The 13,540-nt window shown below is 38.9% G+C and overlaps 1 protein-coding gene across 2 annotated transcripts in view; it reads right to left on the reverse strand.

Annotated features, from left to right (window-relative positions):
- The window catches only part of fam184ab (family with sequence similarity 184 member Ab), a 213,266-nt gene that overhangs the window by 27,060 nt on the left and 172,666 nt on the right, over nucleotides 1-13,540 (reverse strand). For both annotated transcript variants that reach the window (XM_055016016.1, XM_055016017.1), the window contains exon 17: nucleotides 3,078-3,262. In XM_055016016.1, the coding sequence (XP_054871991.1) occupies nucleotides 3,078-3,262 (185 nt within the window). The remainder of the gene's footprint in view (nucleotides 1-3,077; nucleotides 3,263-13,540) is intronic.

Genomic DNA, 13,540 nt, shown 5'->3' on the forward strand with positions numbered 1-13,540 from the left:
AGGCCGCGGAAACATAAAGATACGCAAATTAACAGCAAATAATAAAGCAATGTGGGAGAAGCCGTCAAACACACACACACACACACACACACACATATTAAGAGAAACCTTCAAACACTTGCGCACATAAAACAGAGCATGATTGATTCTAATGAGTAGCTGGACCACATTAGCCATACAGCACTTTAAAAAATTCATAACATGCCGCAGGGAACAACATGATTATAGATTCCATTTTGCTTTTACCCTAAGTAACCTTCACATCTCCTCATCAATGTGCTCCTGACACTCTGGTCAAGAGACGAAGGCTGTGTGTGGATGAGGGAGAGAGACTGATTTGCCTTGTTCGGGCTTTTCTTTCCCCTCTTTCATCTCGGTGTATTTTCATCAGGACCAGAGCAGAGTGGGATTGCAGAAACTATCATCATCTGAATATAATCAACGAAGTCAGCGACATATGCTGATGACAGGCCCTCTGCAGGCGTTTTGTGTGGAGACTAGATGTCAAAGCTATCATGAAATGGCACAGAAAATGTGTTGCTAATACTTTAAAGGAATAGTGTGACATTTTGGGAAATGTCGCTATTTACTTGAAATGCCACGTTTGACGTCATCTTACTTGCTGGGTTTTGTACAGGTTAAACAAATGAGATGTAACGCGTTAATTATAGTGAGCTTTAAAGGTGCAGGTAGGTGGATTATGTTAACTTTGGACTGGCTAGGTTTCTCACTGTTTCCAGTCTTTTCCGCCCAACTGATCTTTTAATGTTGCTACACTGTGCTGTTTACTGCTATGATCTAAAAGAATAATTCAGCATTATGGGAAATACACTTATTCACTGTTGTACTGAGGCTGACTTGAAAAGATCAGTCTCAGACAAGTTTAAGTTGACTGGAAGCAGGGAGAGGAGCTACCCTGGCTCCCTTCAAAGTGCAAATATATATTTTGTAGCTGCAGCAGAGCTAAAACTTGTCAGTCATGATGGTGTATCTCCTTGGTTTAATCCAAACAAAAAAAAATTACAGAAAAATGTCAACCCATGGTATAGCTGGGCATCAAGGAGTCATTGTAACTCCCTCCTACAACCCATATTGTCATGTTTTTAATCCTGTGCACAGAATAAAACATACGGGGGGTTAATCAAACCCTTTTCAGACTTTAGAGACACTCATAAGGATCTTTCTGCTGTTTAATGCTGCACATATTCAATAAACTCAGAGGAAAGACTCCTACAAACAGCTGGAAACAAACTAAACCTCTGTCAAATTTTGTCAAAACCTGGATTACGTTTGATATTTGTAAATCTCAATAATGTGAACTATTATAGACATTCTCTTTATCACAATAAACTTTAGCTTTTATGAACATTTCAGTTTGTAATAGATGTGAAAATGCTCTCTGTGATGTTTTTGGAGCATTTGCGGTGCTAAAATGTGGAAAAAGCTTTCCCCAAATCACTTCATGCAACTTAAAGCCCGTCACTAGTGCCCTTCTGTTAATGCAGCTGCAAAGAGTTGAGATTAGTGCTGTTGAACAGATGTGCCAAAGGTCCAACCTAATAGCATTGCCTTCATAACTTTTGCAGGAAAGTAAGCATGGTGCTCAGTCAGACATGAATACTGACTCGTTCAAATGCTGTAAGATTAACAAAAAGAAGTGCATGTTTGAAGGAACTTAAGTTACCTTCAAAGTTTGTTCAGACAGGGTAAACAGAAACATGTTCATCAGCTGACTATAAGCTAATGAGCAACACTCACCTGTGAAGCAGATTTAAAAACAAGATTACAGTTTACATTTTGAAACCATCAGTTATGTTGAGTCACATCTTTCCATTGACTTTTTAGCCTATGCAGCCACCAAATCTCTAACATTTGCACAAATACAGATGTTGGTAAGCTTATTTTTGAACTTTACACACAGCAAAACTAGCTGTTTTCCCCTGCTTCAAGTCTTAATGCTAAGCTAAGCTAATTTCCCATGAGCTTCATCTCTGTACTTAACACACAATCAAGATCTTCTGATGTAACTCTCATGCAAAAAAGAAAACATGATTCTCTCGTAAAAGTATATCTTTAACCTCTAAACAGTAACTGGGTCAAATATGGGCAAAGTGAGAAGCCTGGACCATGAAGATTTCCAAAACTGCAGCAACAATAGAAGCAGCAGCAGTAGTTCCTTACTGTAATAAGGTTATATACATAGCCAAACAGCAGTTTCTTACGCTTACTATCATCTAAAGGGACACTTACTTGCTGTTAGTCGTTAAATGTTGGGGTTGACAGAACTATAATTAAATTTCTCATTCGAAAAATCTAAACACCAAATTAAATCAACAGAAAATTCACAGACTAAGACATCATGCAGACCAAAATGTTTTTCTGCTAACTGAACGAAACACCAGCACAGTATTACTGCCTCCTGCCAAAAATGAAGTGAAAAAGAATAAAAAATAAGGCACTCAGCAACCAGCACTCTGAATTCATGAGAAAAATATTCAGTAGTTTGGTTGCCAGGTTACAGTAAAGATAAATGTGAATGCACTGTTGTTTGCTTCTCTGGTTTTTGGCTCTAGATGTGCATGTGTGTGTGTGTGTGAGGAGTGTGCAAAGTCCAATTGTGTAACCATTAATATTTCAGATACTGACTGAAGCAAGATCTGACGATGAAGAGAGAGAAATTCTGAGTAAAGATCTTATATAAGATAAAAAGGATGATATCAATTTGGCAACTTCTGACTTTTAAGGGCCTATAAAAAAGGTTATGAAGTCTCTCTAATACACACCGTGGTACACGAATGCACCAAACTGCCAAACATATTCAGATCCATCTGTGCTTTTGTCTACAGTAACTCCATTGTGACAGAACGAAAACTAAGAGTCTGGTTATTCTATTTTGAATGTGCGACAGACTTGACACAGGCTTTGAAGGGAAGGAGGAGACCAATTTGCAGTGTCAGTGTCAAACAAAAAAAAAAAAACACAGGTTCTCTTGTCTGTGAACTAAAGTTTGAACCAAGATTTTCACTTCATTGGTGTGTTTTTTCTAGTCCTGCTGTGTTCTGAGTGCTGAGTCATACCGAATCTGCTGATTGGCTTCACTGCGGATCTTGAGCACCTCCTTGCCCTTCAGCTCCAGTTCCTTAGTCAGAGTGCTGATATTCTCGTTGAGCGTATGGATCTGGTGGTCCAGCTGAGCGATGTGGTTCTTCCTCCTGGACACCTCCTCCTGCAGCTCAGAGATCCGACCCAGCAGTTCACGCTCCTGCGGAAAGAGAAGGGAAAAAATCAGCATTATTCATTTTGGCGGTTCAAAGAGTTGAGGTCCTGCAGTGTTAGTTGTTCTACAAGACTTTTTCTGTTAATTTTTCTCCATTTTTATCATTTGAGGGTACAGTTTCAGAGGTCATTCACGGCTTTAACCACGGCGAAAATGGTGTCTAATGGAGCAGATTCATCACTGACTTGTGAAAGCTGACATAGCTGGCACTGGTTGTTGGCGTTGTGTTGAAGCTGCCCTGTGTTTCACACTTTGAGCAGAAGATAACATTCAGAGCATGAATAAAGTTGATTCACATGGTTCTGTATTTCAGCAACCACAAATGTTAAGAGTATTTTAGTGCTTTGGCAAAATTTAAGAGTTTTAAATTCTCCACATATTTTACTATAAGGATGCAGATAACAATAAATGCTGGATACAACTGAGCAAACTACTGTGGTTGCTTTGTGCCATAAAGCAATCTATCTTTGTGACACAGCACAGAGAGAACGCATCACACTGTAGTTACTGGTGACGTAGTCTCACAAAGTCAGACCATTCTCCACATAGCTGTCAGCATTGGAGAATGGTCTGACTGCAACTATTATAGGTATGTTATAAGGGGAAATAACATGTTTTCTTTAAACCCATTAGTCTAAAATTAGAATTAATGAGTATATTCTTATGATAAAAAAATTGTCGTGTCCTAACCTTACTTTAAAAATAAAAAATTACGAACTTAATTACTATAAATTCGTAACATTCATCCTATTTCTGTCATACAAGTAGTTGGGTGGCACTATGTAAGAAACAACACACAATAATACAAATTGTAGAGAAGACAAAGCAACAAATATGTTTAAATAATACATTTAAAACACATCCATATCTCAGATGCTTATATAAAAGAAAAATAATTCTAAACTTTCAAAGGTTGCTGCTGGAAACAAGTGAGTATCTGCAGTGAACGTTCTTATCAAGTCAGACTTGATATTCTAACTGATTAAACAGCATCTCTCACAGCAATTAAAACCAACTAATACGCAAGTGTCTACTGTAGCAAGACTTCCTTCTTTCAACAATCAAAGGCCAGGAGCCAAGAACAACAAACGACATCTGCAGTTTTCACAAAGCAAATCTTAATGTCCTTAGGTAGAGCTCTGTTGCAAAAAGAAATCTGCTTCATACGCTGGTCTCTTAGTTTTTCTTATTTAGAGGCGGCTCGTCCTTTAGCACTCAGTGAACCGTAAGTCGTTTATCTGCCTATGTGACATCTTTTCTGTGATTTTTCATAACACCCACACTCAGAATAGTGAGGAATTGGGAAAAAAAACATGTTTACGTTGATGCACACGCCAAGAATCTAAAGGTTAGTTCACAGTTTCCAACATTTAAAAGCCAACATGATGAAATGCTATATGCCTGTGTGGTTGTCATGATAATCTGTAGGCTGCATGCTTCAATGATTGACTGGAGAAACTAATAATAGTGAAAAGAAAACCACTTGAAAATGAAATACCTCCCAACCCTGTCTTCCTTGAGAGATCACCTCAAAATAAATTCACAGAAATGACAAACCTCAAAGTCAAAGTTCTTGGTAACAATGTTTGCATTTCATGATCTACTGTTTCTTATGGGCCATAATTAACAACAACCTGATAAAATGCACCCAGATAAAAAAACTGTAAACAATTCATTAAAAAACAGGATTCATTTAACTCACAAATACAACAAAAACAAGATCTGAGTCAACAACAGCACTGCATAAGAGTCTGGATCAGTCACTCAGCTCATAAATTATAACAGTTCTCTAAAGCACTGAATGACTTCGTGTAAACATGACCAATGACTCAAATTACTCATGGGCACCTGCAGAGCTGCTCTTTTCTTCTGAGCTCCACAGCGACACAAGAAGTAGCTCATTTCTGTCGTGATTTCAAAGTGAGAAAATTAACAAGTGATTTTCTTGGCTTGGAGGTGGGGAGTGAACGCTACGTAGGTTTAACCAAACACTTACATGGAGACAGACTGGCCGCTTTTACATCGAGTGCATTTTGGGAACATCACTTCAATAAGTGGTTCACCATCATTTTATGTGTGAGGTTCAGTATATGGGCTAGACAGTGGCTTGGTGGTTAGCACTTTCGCCTTGCAGCTAGAAGATCCCTGGTTCGCATCCCGGCTTTTCCGTGATCTTTCTGCATGGAGTTTGCATGTTCTCCCTGTGCATGGGTGGGTTTTCTCCAGGTACTCCAGGCTTTCTCCCACAGTCCAAAAATATGTTGAGCTTAATTGGTGATTTTAAATTGTTCGTAGGTGTAAATGTGAGAGTGATTGTTTGTCTCTATGTGTAGCCCTGTTATAGACTGGTGACCTGTCCAGGGTGTCCTCTGTCCAGCAACCCTAATGAGGATGAAGCGGGTGGGGTTGTAAATGTTCACAGGGTCTAAGAATTAGACTAATTCCTGGGTAGGTTTTCTATAGGTCAGACAAGGAAGAATCTGAGGTGCCAATGAAATCATAATGTGAGGGATAACCTCCTTAAAGAGTACTCATTTTTGACAGTGTGCTCAATATTTGTGCAATACTTCTGTCACCGAAATAGGAAATGCTCTTTTAAGATGCATTTTACATTGAATTTTTTTGCACAAATCTAATTTTTTAATGTTGAATACAATCTTTTTAATTTTTCCCCTTATGATTATTGTCTTTAACTGTAGGTCAAGACCATAGATAATGGATAGATGGATGGATGCTTCGGTATATTTCTCACAATGATCTGTAAAAATGCATACATGATATGTTCAGTGATTCTGCAGGTAGTTTTCTAAACTTAAAATAAATTGTTCATACGTGTCTGAAGATTTTCAAATTCTAACCTGTAACAAACAGTAGCTTGTGGAGTTGGTAGGTATTTACACAACCTTTACTTTAAAGCTCTTATCTTGGTCATTATAAGGGCAAGTCACACATGCTGTATCCTGTTCTTTTCAGAACAGCCTGGAAATCTAGATCTTTCATCATTTTATTTGATAATACCTTGAAGTTTTTAATAGCCTACATATCAAGGGAAAAAAATCTATTATTACACTGTCATGTTTTTACATGTATCTCACCATAAAGTGCTGGCAGTAGAGATATCTGTTCATAAATGTGTAGGAGAGACTGTAAGATCAGTATCAGAACATGGTGGTGGGATGCCTTGATTTAGAAATCTGGCGCCTAACAGAAAAAAAAAAGTTCAGCATTGTCCCTGCTCCCCTGATTCTAGGATCAGCACGGTCTACTTATGGACTTCTACTTAGGGACTGACGACCATCTTTTGATCACAACTTCTGAATCATTGCAATCAATGGCGAATGCATTACTTTGTGTTTATTTTTCATACAAACTGGAACGTAACTGCAGTTCTATGTTGGAGACAATGCAGAAATATTCTATCCAGATTAGTGTTTGTGTGACAAATATCGTTGTAAAGGATAAATTCTGCTGTTTATTTTGACATGTTTTTTGGCCGATTTATTCTACTGAGAGGTAAGGAGGAGAAGAATTATTTGGCAGCACTTTGATCTGTCTTGATAACATTATTAGTTCAATGTGTATAAATGCACAGGGTAGTTACAAAACTCCTTCCTGTGACATGATAGATAGCACATGCAATGACTGCACTCATGCCAGTTTATGAGTAATTCAGAATGAGTAATCAGTGTGGACGCAGATGGACGCACAGTGGTTGTGACTATCATCTAATTAGATGCTAATCCAACATTATATTTTCCCGCCCCCACTATATCACACGAACAAGCAACTAGCATTGTTGGAAATGCCAAGTTGTGCGGTTCTAACTGATACACGTTACACTTCACGGTAAAAAATACTTGACGGCAATTCAGCTGTGAAGAGGAGATGCGAACTTAGATGCAAAGTGTGTACGCCAGGCTCTATGGTTAAAAGAAGTGGGTGTTGAATGAAACACTGTGGAGCTGCATTATGGGAAATATAGTAGCTGAACATCTTGGACCTCTTGGACTAAATTATTCATCCAGTATTTTGGTCTCTGCTACTTTAATATTAAACACTGTTTTGTTAATCTGTCTCTTATGAGCCACCAATTTTATGAAAGTGCTAGAGTTTACATGGACCATGAAGAAAAAGAGAATGTTATTCGTACAACTGCACATTATTTAACTGAAAACGAACACAAAACCCCCGAATATTCACTTTATTAAAAGTGTGTTCACTGGATCAAAATGTTTGGGATTCTTCTCCTCAAACATGGTGAGTTGACATTTTGTGGCCGAAATAATTTTAGATGTATTTCTATATTTCTAAACCAAGGCCACAAGTTGTATCTTTAACTCAGCAGCAAATCTTGCTGTCATTTGAAATTACAAGCCATTAACATGCAAAACTGCTAAGTTCACTATGTGCGGCAAAGCAGGCCTCGTGTGCCAAAACTGATCATTACGATTAGAGACTTGAATGAAGAGGCAAGATGTGATCTGAAGACTCCCACTTGAGTGCCACTTAACTCCATCAGAATTAAATTAAATAGTGTCAAGCTATTGTGCACTAATGATTCCTCTCTCTGCAAAAATCTCATTTAACTTGCTTCTATAACAATTCGTGCCAAGGGCTGTGTTCATATATCCAAAAGTCATAATGTTGTAATAGCCTCATATTCAAAAACCCCTCTGCCTGAGGCTCCCTCAGCATCTTAATTTAGTGTAATTGGCTGATTTTTGATGTCCATAAACCTGGCAGTGCAATTAAGCACAATGCAGACAGGGCAGATGAATCTTTAGTGACTAATTTACTCATTTTACACTCCTGGCTGCTGTCTGGGAGGAGTGGAAGAGAAAAACAAGAAAAAAAGAAGAGGAGAAAAAGCTGGTAGAATGAAAGAAAATATCAAGAAAGGCTTCCTGAAGGAGCATGTTTTTGCATGATTTGAGCCATTTTAATTTTAATTTACTTTTTCTATTACAGCATCATTTGATTTCCGAGGCAGACAGAGATAAAAGTGCTGGTGTTGACTGGTTTAGGACACAGAGAGTTATTTCTTTTTTCATCTTGTCAGTGCTGCCCTGTCATCACTTCTTTGTCTCCTGTTCTATTCTCTCCTTGTAACCTCATTTCATCCTCCCTTCCAAAGTACACTTCAGTGTAAAAGGAGAATATGTGGAGCTTTTCTTTTTTGCTCTTTTGTCAGTCAGTCTGTTTTCTCATTTTGAACTCTTTGAAAAATAAATAAGCACTCAAATATTTATCAAGTGAGGACATTAGCTAGCTGAATCTCCGGAGTGAAGTGAGATGTGATTTCCTGATCTACTTTGTTTTAAAGGTCCCATATGGAAAAAATCCATTGTTATTGCGTTTTGTTGTTACAAACTTGCAGGTGTAAAATAAAGGCTGTTTGGATGTGAAGGCATTTACTTGTGCCATTCCTCAAACCCCCAATTAGTTCATTGCTTTTCAGAGCAAATCAGCCCATTTGGTAGAACCCTATGACCAAACGCTACAGAATCATGGTTAAATGAAGCATCTTTGCAGTATTTAGACATGCTATGGGGGTATGTGAGAATCTTAAGAGATAATAATAGTGGGACGCATGATTATATACTTAAGGCAGATTTTTTTTCAAGTTTTTATTTATAGGGAATATATATTTGACCAAGGGGCTGCACAGTGGCGTAGTGGTTAGCACTTTCGCCTTGCAGCAAGAAGATCCCTGGTTCGCGTCCCGGCTTTCCTGGGATCTTTCTGCATGGAGTTTGCATGTTCTCCCTGTGCATACGTGGGTTTTCTCCGGGTTCTCCGGCTTCCTCCCACAGTCCAAAAATATGCTGAGGTTAATTGATTATTCTAAATTGCCCGTAGGTGTGAATGTGAGAGTGATTGTTTGTCTTTGTATGTAGCCCTGCGACAGACTGGTGACCTGTCTAGGGTGTCCCCTGCCTTCGCCTGAGTCAGCTGGGATAGACTCCAGCACCCCCCCGCGACCCTAGTGAGGATTAAGCGGTGTATAGATAATGGATGGATGGATATATTTGACCAATAGGTTTCTATTGGCTGGAAATGACCAGCGTTAAACAAGTGAAGAAACAGCAAGACATTGTGTTAGAGGCGTTAATAAGGAATTTAAATTTGATTGCCACCACAGCAATCAAAGAGTTGTTCTAGTTGCTAACAAGCAGACTGCCTGATGTTTTCCTTGGGAATCCTAATGTCGTCCCACTTTCCTCGTGATGCCATTTACTTTTCCAAGGTTGCCCGGTCCATTGACTGGAACTGTGAGGATGGGGTTCTTGGGGTTAGATGTTTCTCTGTTCTTTGATCAATCAAAAGCCACATCCCTGTGCCCAAACAACTCCATTCTCAACTCATCTAATCACAGACATTCTTCTTTGTCCAGCTGAGCCTTTGCAAAGGCTTGGTGAGCTTTTGTGCGTCTGTCTTGCAGGAGTAGAGTCGTCTTTGGTTGATGTCCATGGAGACCAGCCTTGTAAGTGTCTCTCAGAGTGTCTTCTTGAGTTGTTGATAAAAGAATTGCTTGGATTCATCATGACAGTCTTGGTGATGATCCTTGGATTCTTCCTGACCTCTCTCACCATCATTATTTCATACCATGACCTTAGAGAATTTTTACAGTGTGAGTCTCCTTAAATTCTATCTTTTTCACATGGCTGTCATTTCCAGCCATGAGAAATTTGGCATGCATGAATAATAATGCATTTGTTTATATATTCATTTAAATTTTCTTCATTTGCTTACTTGAATTTTTACACAGGGTAGTTGCATACTGATGTATATTCATATCTATACACTCCTGAACAAAATCTTAAGACCAGGTGAAAAATTGCAAGTATTCGCAGGTTGCGCTGGTGGATCATAACCAGGTTGTAAGTAGAGCTTCAAAATGCAAAAAGAAGAAACAAAAGCAAGAGACAAAAAATAGACAGTGGGAAATTTATTGAAAACTGCATTTAAACTCAAACAGGCTGTTCCTCAGCTGATCAAATGTTTAACAGCATAGAATTTAAAAGGCGGAATCGGTGCAATTATCTGGCTTTCATGACATTTTCTGTCAGGTATTCACACTGTCATGACCTCCTGACGGCTAAGGCAAAAAGATTTGCTCTATTTGAACGTGGCAGAATTGTTGAGCTGCACAAGCAAGGCCTCCTGCGATGCGCCATCGCTGCTGAGGTTGGACGCGATAAGACAGTCATTTTAAATTTCTTACAAGATCCTGAGGGGTATGGGACAAAAAAGTCAAGTGGTAGACCTCCCAAAAATTCACCTGCGCTGAATTAAAGGCCTTTACTGGTGTTGACTGCAGCCCAATAACCATAAGAACTTAAAGACCAAAAAACGTCTTCAAAAGCCACGTCTCCTCCACACCACAAATTTGCCCATTTGGATTTTACAAAGGATCACCAAACATGGGACACTGAAAGGTGGAAGAAAGTTTTCTTTTCTGACAAGAAAAAATGTAACGTGGACGTTCCTGATGGTTCCTGCTGGCATGACAAGGAGATCCCACTGAAGATGTGTTCTACGCAGGATAGTGGCAGGGGCTCCATCATGAGTTGGGCTGCTTTTTCCTTCAATGGAACAATGGAGCTTCAGGTTTTGCAGGGGCGTCAAACGGTGGCTGGCTATGTGGAGATGTTGCAGTAGGCATCCCTCTTTACTGAGAGCCCTCGTCTGTTGGGTAATGACTGGTTATTTCACCAGGACAATGGTGCCGTTCACAATGCCAACCTCACAAAGGACTTCTTCCAGGAAAATACCGTTGCTCTTTTGGACCATTCTGCGTATTCCACTGATCTAAATCCTATTGAGAAGGTTTGGGGATGGATGGCAAGGAAAGTTTACAGAAACGGATGTCAGTTCCAGACAGTGGATGCCCTTCATGAAGCCATCTTCACCACATGGAGCAACATTCCCACCAGCCTCCTGGAAACACTCACATCAAGCATGCCCAACAAATTTTTGAAGTGATCAACAAGAACAGTGGGGCTACTTAATACTGAGTCCTTTTTTGACATTTTTAGTTCTGTTTTGGTGTTTACTTGGGCTATGGTGTTAAACATTTGATCGGCTGAGGAACAGCCTGTTTGAGTTTAAATGCAGTTTTCAATAAATTGCCTGCTCTCTATTTTTTATTTATTTTTTAAAGTTTTTTTGGCCTTTATTGTATAGAACAGTGGAGACTGAGACAAGAAATGTGGGGACAAGAGTGGCTGAATGGCATGCAGAAATTGGCTGTGGGTCGGACTAAAATCTATGATCACTGCGTCATGGACTATAGTCCCGGTTAATGGGTTGCCCACTCAGCCAGCTGAGCTATCTGGGCTCCCCCTACTCTCTATTTTTTGTCTCTTGCTCCTGTTTCTTCTTTCTTAGGCTCTACTTACAATCTGGTTACGATCCACCAGCGCAAAAATGCCAATACTTGTAAATTTTCCCCTGGTCTTAAGATTTTCCTCAGGAGTGTTTGTGTGTTTAGTGGTAAAGGCTTTGAAACAGTTCCAAAGTAATTTATTTCTTGTGTTGCTTCACATGATTTCACACCTGCTCATCACTAAATTCTCTGTTCTGTGGAATAAAGGTCGTCCAGATTGGTGCTATAAAGTAAAGTGGCTATCATCAAATTTATTCACAGGTTCAAACTAGATGCTAATATGCTACTTTACTGCCTGTTATTGTCTCAGTTAATCACTCTGTAAATTCCAACAAACTGCATGAATATTTACAATTTTGTCTAAAACCAACAGAGTGAAAAACGAAGTAAATATTTTCCAATTAATGTTGACTGAGGATCAATTGAGTGAATGGTTCAGCTCTAAAAACCATGATTTTTTGAGAACAACAAATAAAACTAACAATAAGAAGCATAAGAAGAAGAGACATAAAAGAAAATGACAGCCCTTTGAAAATACTGTACATCTATTGATCGTTTAAACAACAGAAGCAACAGCAGAAAGAAAAATCTTTCTCCAAAACACTAAAAACAACATCAGAAATAGACCAATTTAATAGAAATAGAAGAGAATGGATATCAGATGTCAAGAGATACTGATGATGAGGGAAAGGATCACACAGCTGTCAGATCAAACATGTTAAATATCCCAACAAAAAAGATGACAATGCAAAGACACACACACAGTCCTGTTCTTCATCAGCCTCTTCCTCCTCATCTGTTACGTAATTGGAGGTATAAAAGCCTTATTTAACTCAAGGTGACGACTGCTGCTGAGCTCTTCCACTCTGATGATTCAGCTCAGGAAGTTTCGGTTTATATGCCATTAGGGCGCCGCCATAGTAAACAAAGAATCTGTGTAAACACAGACTCACACTGTCTCTGAATTTCAGTGCTCTACATGCAGTATTTTAACATCAATAAATCATTAGGCAAAAAAAAAAAAACAACAAACAAGTAACTTTTGAAATATTATCTCGAAGGGATGGGTTGCAGTCTGGGTCATAAAATCTGTTGGCTTATTTCAAAGCACAAACAGAGACCAGCAGAATGCATAACAGCAGATGGTAAAAGGACAGAGAGGATAAAGTCACTTCCAATTTAGGATGACCAAATAGTGACCTTCTCGCCTAAGACACGTAACATAACCACAATGTTCCCAATTCAAATCCTCTGCTGCATGTTGTTCCCCTCCTCTCTCCCTGCTCTTAACAGTTTTATATCCGAGTCTCTTGTGCATCCAAAAATAAAGCTGAAAATGTCCAGAAAGCAACCTTCACTGATGTGTATGAAAGGATGAATTATATGCTTGCATGAGAAATACGTGAGCATCTGGAGACCGGTGGTGAAGTTAATCTTACTCTACAGTAAGTAAAAGACAAACAGTCTGACTTTCAATCGAGTTTGGAGTGATCTGAGATGTTGGCATGTTCTGTTTATCTTTAGATCATTGTTCACTTAAGGAAAACAGTTTGGCAAAAGATCAAAATATAATAAACACCGTGTTACATAAAGCACATATATCACATAACTGAAGAGGAGACTAGCAAGCAGGTGGCAAATATTTGTCCATCATAAATCCAAACCTTTGTGTTTAATATGCAGTGAAACTCGTTCATCAGGAAAAATAAATATTGAACCCTCATGTGAAGATTTCAAGGATTTGATGCAGGCGTCAAATCAAAGAGTGTATGGATCTAAACTCGGTTAATAAACACAAAAATCCTTCTCAGACGTCAAAATAATAAAAGACGGGCTGTTTGGTCGCAGCAGAAATATTTTTCAGACTTTGACAG

This window comes from Amphiprion ocellaris, chromosome 12 (genome assembly GCF_022539595.1).
Source record: "Amphiprion ocellaris isolate individual 3 ecotype Okinawa chromosome 12, ASM2253959v1, whole genome shotgun sequence".
Classification (NCBI taxonomy): domain Eukaryota; kingdom Metazoa; phylum Chordata; class Actinopteri; family Pomacentridae; genus Amphiprion; species Amphiprion ocellaris.